Source organism: Lagenorhynchus albirostris, chromosome 19, assembly GCF_949774975.1.
Source record: "Lagenorhynchus albirostris chromosome 19, mLagAlb1.1, whole genome shotgun sequence".
NCBI classification, from domain to species: Eukaryota; Metazoa; Chordata; class Mammalia; order Artiodactyla; family Delphinidae; genus Lagenorhynchus; species Lagenorhynchus albirostris.
Window position 1 is genome coordinate 8,168,748 of NC_083113.1, and position 8,492 is coordinate 8,177,239.

Genomic DNA, 8,492 nt, shown 5'->3' on the forward strand with positions numbered 1-8,492 from the left:
GTAGAAGTAAACAAGGGGGCGGGTCCAAGAGCTCCACCCCCTCGCTCAAACTGGCTTGGAAAGGCCTACTCCTTTCTCCATATTGTGTACTGGCATCGAAGCCAAAGAGATGCCATTTTGCTCGAGGGCACGGGCAAGGCCGGTCAGCTGCGGCCATGTTAATGCGGGGCAGTCCCATCTCTCTGCGGGGCGCGAAAGCAAGGTCCTAGAAGAGAGAAACGGTTAAAGAAAAAGGTGAGAGGAGCTGTACATCACACGAGGCCCCGAAGGACTCGGGTTAACGGGATGAAGCCGTCAGTATCCCCGGGGACGAAGCGGTCCCAGACGAATTCCTGAGTCACCGTCGAGAGAAAGCGTTCTGAGCCGCCATATTGAAGCTGGGCAAACCGAAGCAAGAAAGGATGCCATGTTGGATCTTTGCCAGCCTCGGTGCTGAGGGGGCTAGGTTGGAGAGAGAGCCCATATATACATTATGGGCAAATGATGCCAGGCTGGTTGCCATGTCATTAACGGGCCCTGCTTTCCACCACTTCTGTGGAAGAGGTTATTATGGGGGAGGGACGTTAGGTCGTTTGCATTAGTATACTGTGGTCCTGAGTGTGCGTGTGCATTTTCCCCATATTTCTTGGGGAAATGTTTCCGAGCAAGCTGAAGCTTTTTTTTCACCATCTTTCTTATGGGCACCCTGCCGTCGCCATTGCTCCACTGTGATCCGGCGAAGCCCCCGTGGCCGCTATGTTGGTCTCGGGCAGCCGAGATAAGGGAGGCGGAGTGTGCAGAGTGGAGGCGGGCCAACCATGCGGAAGTGACGCAAGGCACCGCCATGTCTTTTGAGGGCGGCGACGGTGCCGGGCCGGCCATGCTGGCTACGGGCACGTGAGTGGAGGCGGCGTTGTGAACCGCGGTGTGGGGAGAATTTGGCCGTCCGGAGGAGAGGGGTGCTGGGAGGGCGAGCCGCTCGCGGGAGGAGTATAGCCAGCGTAGGTCAGAGGGCAGAAATCGCCCAGTGACCCTACGCTGAGCGCTGGAAAGGTGTCGCCCGCGGGAACCGTCGTGTCTGACCCGAGGCAACGCTTAGACAGCCTTATCCTCCGGTCTCTAGACCCACTAGGATCTTTACTTTGGCCGTGGACCATGTCCACAGGGTCGGGGGGTTACTCGGTGGGGCTTCGGGGCGCCCCTCACCCGTCCAAAGGCGGGACTTCCGGTCCTGGCCCCCACCTGGGCGGGCTTTCCTGTTTTCTTCCTAGAGAAGTGGGTCTTTCCCTGGACCCCCTGGCGAAATGGGGATTCTGAGCGGTAGAGAAAGACCCCGGACATTCACCTGCCCCCGGCCACTGGGTGCATCCTCGAGTTCCTCCCACCTTGGGGCGGGGGAGGGGTTTACTTCCAGTTTGACAGGTGGTGGGAGGGGACTTCGCTAGCATCCCTCATTCCTTGGGGGGCTTTTCCTCTTTCCTCATCTCTTCCTGGAGTCACTTTCCTCACTTCATCTCCTCACCTCATCCTAAAAGGTCAATCACCTTATCTGTCCCTTCCTCCTCCTGTGGAGGACAGGTCTTACCTCCCTCTCTCCCTAATCTTAAACACCTCCATTTGGGGGGAGGGAGGATCTTCCATCTCTAAGCTCCTTGGAAGATACAGAACTTCCTCCGGAAGCTGAAGGAGTGGGAGACTCTCCTGTGGGGTACTTGGCTTGGCTACTCTCCTGTTGGTCCTGGCAACTCTCCTGTTGGGTAACCGACGCCAGAGAGCTCCCAAGCCTTGGCAGAGAGAGCTGCGTGAGTCACCCTTCTCCTCTTTGAGGTGTGTGGGACCCTCATGACCCACTCACTCCCACTTCACTCTTTTCAGCTATTCTAAGCTATAGGAGTTTGATCTACTCTTAGAGATGTTGTCTAAGAAAGGAGTTGAATCTTGGTGTCCCAAGGGAGTGAGAGCCCCCTGGCCTAGCACTACAAGGCTTTGTGACATTGGACCAGTCATTTCCCTGCCCTGAGCCTCAGTTTCCTCCATCAGATGGGGCTGACCCAAGGAGTGGCTGTGAGACCCTGTGCAGCTCCCAGTTCTGTTGGCTTTTGGAGTCAGGCAGACAGCAGTCTCACCCACTTCTGCCCTTTCTAGCTGTGTGCCTTCTGGTCAGTGCCTTAAGCTCTCTGAGCCTCACTTTTCCCATCTGGACTAGGAGATCATAAATCTTTCCCCATAAGGTAGGCAGGATGGCATTTGGGATTAAGAGCAGGTTGCCAGATCCAGGTCCCAGCTGTCCATCTCTCTAGCTAAATGACCCCGGGCAAGATACTGAATCTCCCCAGGCCTCCATTTGCAACTGTAAAGTGGGGTGATCATAGCTCCTCCCTCACAGGGGTGATGGGAGGGTGGAATGAGATTGTTGATGACACCCTCAGGTCCCTGCCTAGCCTGTGGGAGGTGTGGTATAAACCTGCTTCAGGGTCTGTCAGGACTGGTACTGGTTGTGCCTCACTGCAAGGGCTTTGTACTTGGTGAGCTTCAACTGTCTCATATGTAAGGTAACAGCTCCCACCTTTGTGGGTCAGGTAGGAGGGGAGATGACAGGTGCAGAGCCCCTGCACAGAGTAGGTGCTTAGGAAACACTGGCTTCTATGATCTTGAGTCACAAAGGGCCTGCGAATCGAAATCAAACTTCTGTGACCCTAGAGGGCTAGATCACAGCCCTGCTTGAATCCCTGCAGTGACGGGGAGCTTGCTGCCTCTCTGCGGAGGCTCCTCAGCGGCCCAGCAGGCCCAGCTCAACCACTGGTTTACAGGGAGAAGACAGGCACACAGAAGGCCATTCACTGGTGCAAGGTCACACAGCAGTCAGGGCAGGAAGCCAGGCCCCTTGTCCCTTGTTCCTTTCACCTTGTAAGGAGATGCATCCAAGCAGATTGTCTGCTTAGGGCTGACCTGTCCTGGGGCCGCAGATCACTGACCTCGGGTTGCTCATATTCTGATGGAGGAGGCAGCCAGAGGTACAGCTGTCACAAGCTCGTGTGACATGAGCTATAGTGGAGGTAGCCCAGGGCATTGTGGGTCTAGGGAAGGCATCTGATCCCTACTGCGGGTCAGGGAAGACTTCCAGAGGACCTGCCGGAACAGTCTTGTAGGAAGTGCGAGAGCTTTGTGGGCAGAGGACAGCTGGCACCGCATTTTCTGCTCGACCCCCGCTCTCTGAGACCTACCATGTGCTGGGCAAGGCTGGTGTCTCAGATGAATCTGACGCCCACACTGGCTGGGGAAATGGATGTGGATCCAGGCAGTGCTCCCCAAAGGGATATGTGCTAGAACGGGGGTCACTCAGACATTGTGGGAGCTCACAGGTGGGGAGGGGCCAACCTGAGCTCCGGGTGAGTGCAGGAGTGACAAGTACATGGAGGACAAGTGGTCCAGGTAGAGGGGGTCCGCCTTGACTGAAGGAGCGTGTAAGGATATGAGGCCGGGGGCAGGCCCTCCAGCGCCGGGCTAAGGGGCTGTGACCTTGTCCTGGGGATGCGGGGGAGGAGCAGAGGCAGCTGCAGGGGTAGAAGGACCCCCTGGGGGGCTGTGTGCCAACTGGACTGGAGGCTGGGGCAATGGTCCAGGGCGGCACCGTCCATCAGAAATACGATCTGAGCCACCTGTATAATTTCAAATCTTGTATGAGCCACATTAAAAAAGTGGAAAGAAAACAGATGAAATTCACTTTCACCCTATATTTTATTTAGTCAGCATAAATAAATGTGATCATTTCAACATTTAATCAACTTCAGATTGCTCATGAGATATCTTACATCCTACCTTTTTGTGCTAAGTCTTGCAAACCCCGTGTGGATTTCACACTCGTGGCACCTCTCACTTTGGATCAGTTACAGCTCACGTGCTCTCTAGTCACGTGTAGCTGATGGCTTCCATGTTGGACAGGGCAGGGCCAAGAGGAGAGAGCTGGGCTGCGGGGATGAGGGATGGGGCTGGGGGGAAGATGCGGAGCTCAGCTGGGATCCGGTGGAGAGGAGAGGTGGGGGTGGAGTCCAGGGACTGGTGGACACACGGGGCTGGGTGTGGACGGCGAAGTCAGCGAAGCCTCAGCCCACTGTGTCGTGCTCTGCCCCACAGGGCGCGGATGGCGTCGGGGCGCCCCGAGGAGCTGTGGGAGGCCGTGGTGGGGGCTGCCGAGCGCTTCCGGGCCCGGACGGGCACGGAGCTGGTGCTGCTGACGGCTGCGCCCCCCCCGCCCCCCCGTCCGGGCCCCTGCGCCTATGCAGCCCACGGTCGAGGGGCCCTGGCCGAGGCTGCCCGCCGCTGCCTCCACGACATCGCCCTGGCCCACCGGGCAGCCGCCACCGCCCGGCCCCCCATGCCCCCACCAGCACCGCAGCCGCCCAGCCCTGCACGGAGCCCACCTCGGCCTACCCTGAACAGGGAGGAAGATGAGGAGGATGAGGACGAGCCAACGGAGACAGAGACCTCTGGGGAGCGGCTGGGTGTCAGCGATAATGGAGGTGAGAAGGGCAGGGGCCGGGGGGGTTCCTGGTAAGTTGCCTCCTCAGTGGGTTTTTCTGGAGGGGTACAGCTGGCCTGTCTCTGAGCCCTAATGTTCATGTAAGCTGCAGGCTTGCCTGTGACTCACTCTGTGACCTTGAGCAAGTCATTTCTCTTCTCTGAGCTTCAGTTTCCTTCCATCGTGTCTGAGAGCCAGCTCTGTGCTGGGAGACGCTGGGCACAGAGAAAGCCAACTTGGGGTCTTTTCTCTAGACCCTCTGGGTCTGGCCAAGGAATTGGAGTCCTGACATGAAGCAGTGCCCTGTGGAGGCCATGGCGGGGGAGGGAGCCTCCTGAGCCAGGAGCATGAGTAGAACAGAATTGTTTCCAAATCTGGGGTGCCTAATGCCTGTGAGAGCAAAGACAGGAGTTAAAGAGGAGTCAGGGGTACAAGCAACAGCTGAAGAAGCAACTGGCTGCATTGGGGGAAACGTGGAGGTTGGATGCTTCCCAGAGACTGTGCTGTAACATTAGGGCTTTGAAGAGTGAGTAGGAGTTCTCCGGCAGTGGGTGGGTGGGGGACTCAATAAGTAGTTACTCATTTGTTACTGTTACTACCAACGGCTGACTTCCTCACTGTTGCTGGAGAAACCCTCATAGGATTAAGGGCACAGACTCGAGCCAGGTGGCCTGGGTTCAAATCCTGGTGACACCACTTACTAGATTTGGGACTAAGCGCAAGTGAGTTAATCTCTCTGTGCCTCCAGGTCCCCGTTTGTCAAACAGGGATCATAATCATCTCATATTTCTCTCAGCCTGTATTTTGAGTCGGTTCATCCCAAACAGATCTTACAGATTTCATGTTCGTCCAGCCAGTTGCTTTCACCTGGGGATGTACCAGGTAGAGAGAAACTGGATTTATTTCTGCCGAAGGCCAGTCAGATAACCAGGGGAAAGGTGTTCGTGGCAGAGGGAATAATTATTCCAGAAGCCCCGAGGCTTGCAAGGGCCTGGCCAGTGCGGGGAACGGAGAGGCGGTGGCAGTGGCCGGAGTCTAGAGCGCATGGAGTCCAGCGGGACTCAACTGGTCCGGGCCTCTAATGCCATCCACAGGACTCTTTGTGATGGATGAGGATACCACGCTCCAGGACCTGCCCCCCTTCTGCGAGTCAGACCCTGAGAGCACGGACGGTGAGTGTCACAGGCTGTCCCCATCCCTGGAGAGGGGGGTGGGGAGCTGGGAGGAAGGCAGCTGAAGACAGAGGCTGAAGTCCACCTTCTCTCCCAGATGGCAGCCTGAGCGAGGAGACCCCCGCTGGGCCCCCAGCCTACTCAGTGCCCCCAGCCTCAGCCCTGCCCACACAGCAGTACGCCAAGTCCCTGCCCGTGTCCGTGCCCGTCTGGGCCTTCAAGGAGAAGAGGACAGAAGCTCGGTCATCTGATGAGGAGAACGGGCCGGTGAGGGGCAAATGGGAGGTGGGGAGGAGGGTGTCAGGAAGGGCTCAGAGCTCTCTCCTCCAGGAAGCCCTCGGACGTGGATGCCACGTTTCTCAGGATTGATCCTCCCCTCCTACTCATAAGGCTGGCTCTTGGGCTAGAGCGCTGCAGTTTTAACTATCACAGCCTTGTAATGTGCCCCAGTGCCTTGTAGAGAAAGCAGCCTCTAATTTCCAGGAACAGTACCGTTTATAGAATACGTGGTCTGCGCAGGGCACAAGTATTTTAGTATCCCCTCCAGATTGGGAAACTGAGGCTCAGAGGGGTCAGATCACCTTCCACCCTCACCCCACATATTCCTGGCCCCTCCTGGAATTTGTGCCACCTCCCTTGTCCTCTGTTCCTCCCTCCCACACTGTCCTACACATGGAGTTCCTGGGCTGGCCTGCGTGGGTCCTTATCTCCCATCACTAAAGCTCCCTGAAGCAGAGGGGAAACCGAGGCACTGAGATTACACATGACTTCCTGAGACTCAGCCCGTAAGGGGCAGCGCTGGGATTGGAACCTAGCTTACTTCTGGAAAAGAGCTATGGACTTGCAGGGAGGAGGCCTTGCATCCCATGGTTCCCCCTCCCTATGACACCTTACAGTGTCCTCACTTACAGACTAGCAGGGTCCATCAGCTGCTGCTGTCCTTGTTTATCACTGGTGGAAACAGTTAATTAACTGAACCTTTGAGGCCTGAGTGCTGGGTCCTGGGCTGGCCTCTGAGAGGGCCCGGGTCCAGCTTCTGTTCGTGGCCTCTCCCATTCCGCTGGGCGTTAGGCCCAGCTCAGGGTGACAGGGGCCTTAAGGGAGGTAGTGCTAGGGCTGGGGCTGCAGGCAGAATGACAGGACCCCTCCTCAGTGGAGACTGACAGTGAGAGGGCTCCTTTCTCTACAGCGCTGGTGACATGGTCGTTCACCCTTCTTTAGCAATCACTGTGCTGATTATCTCAGAGCCTGTTATCAGCCCCGTTTTTCCGAGGGGAGACTGAAACCTAAGGAGGTAAAATCCCTGTTGACAGCTAGTGGGTGGCAGAAGCCTGATTAGAACCTGACTGAATCCCGAACCCGGATCCTTAGACGTGAGACCCTCTGGGTGCACACAGCCGTGATGGTCAGCAGACAGGCAGCACTTCCACTATGTGGAAGGACGGCGGTGAGACAGGCCTTTGTGTGTGCACATAGGAGGCGGAGAATGGGGGGGAGGAGAGGGGCAGGAAGGCTCTTTGAGGAGGTGGTGTTTTGAGTTGGGTGGCAGAGCCCTAAATGGAGCAGGACAGGGTGAAGGGCCTTCCTGGCCGTAGGCATCGCAGGGGCAAAAGTGCTAGGAGAGGACCTGGAGCCCAGGGTGTAGGCTCTGACCCCGGCCGTATCGCCGTTTCCGCAGCCCTCCTCGCCGGACCTGGACCGTATCGCGGCGAGCATGCGCGCGCTGGTGTTGCGGGAGGCCGAGGACACTCAGGTCTTCGGGGACCTGCCGCGGCCACGGCTCAACACCAGCGACTTCCAGAAGCTGAAGCGGAAATACTGAGGTCCAGGGAGCTTCCCGGCCCGGCGTCCGCCCCACCCCCACACTACATCCCTGCCCCGCCCCCGGGGCCTGCCAATCCGAGTCAGATCCGGGACCGGCCTCCCGGGCCACCAGGATTGACCAGCCCCTGCCAACCCCCGCCGCCCTTCCAGCCCACGACCGCTCCCGCGCGGATGAGCGATGCCTGTGCAGTTTCCCGATTGGGTCTGTTTTCTCTCTGCCCAGCGACAGATTCTTTCTATTAAGGGATTGTCTCGCTCCCCGATCGGGACGTGGCTAGTTGGCCAACTTCGTCGTTTTCCGCCTAGCAACAAGGGCTTTGCTCGCACGGCATTGGCTCCATTCCTGAAAGAGCACAGTCAAGCTCCAGGATTGGGTAGTGGCCCTCGACTTCAGCACGGTGAATGGGCAGCTCCTTCACTTGATTGGCTTGAACACTGTAAAGGGCTTGACCAATCTCCCGAGAGAGCCATCACCCTTCCTGAGTTCCCCCGCCTGATTGGTTCCACTTCTGGGGGCGTGGCCAACCCTCTTCTTGTGCCCAGGATTGGCCTGTGGCCTTAAATTTACGTTCTTTACACTACTGGGGCTGGGGTCGTCTTTTGCCGAAGTCCTGACAATTGTCCCTCTGGCCCCCTCAGGGATGGCCCGATCCTGTTCCTGCGTCTGACACCCTCTCATTGGTTCCATCCCACAACAGCCTGCCAATCAAACCCGTCCTTGCATCCAGGACGTTACCAGCTCCCGCCCCTCTCCCCCCACCCCCACAGGTGCCTTAAAGGGCCCTCGTCCACCCAAGGTGGGGGGCAGGGGGCCTCACTCTCCGGCCCTGGTGTGGGGGAGAGAGTGGGGGGTCGGGATCGGGAGTTGGGAGGGGCGCTCTGAGATTAAAGAGTTTTACCTCTGACAAATGCGTCTGAGGTGTGTTGTGGGTATTCATTTAACATTTTCTGAAGCCAAATTAGCAGCGTCTCATTGCTTCTCAGTGCAACGCTGGGAA

General features: G+C 57.6%; 1 protein-coding gene across 2 annotated transcripts; it reads left to right on the top strand.

Moving 5' to 3' along the window:
- The first annotated feature begins 719 nt into the window (after positions 1 to 719).
- AKT1S1 (AKT1 substrate 1) lies at positions 720 to 8,405 on the top strand. Of its 2 annotated transcripts, XM_060131511.1 has the most exons (5): positions 720 to 876; positions 4,114 to 4,499; positions 5,593 to 5,670; positions 5,768 to 5,937; positions 7,349 to 8,405. In XM_060131511.1, exons 1-5 carry the CDS (start codon positions 824 to 826, stop codon positions 7,490 to 7,492), a joined length of 831 nt encoding a protein of 276 aa, XP_059987494.1. In that variant the 5' UTR covers positions 720 to 823; the 3' UTR covers positions 7,493 to 8,405. The 2 variants fall into 2 exon arrangements, with proteins under 2 accessions (XP_059987494.1, XP_059987492.1); XM_060131509.1 differs by lacking the exon at positions 720 to 876 and having other exon boundaries at positions 904 to 4,499.
- The last annotated feature ends 87 nt before the right edge of the window (positions 8,406 to 8,492 follow it).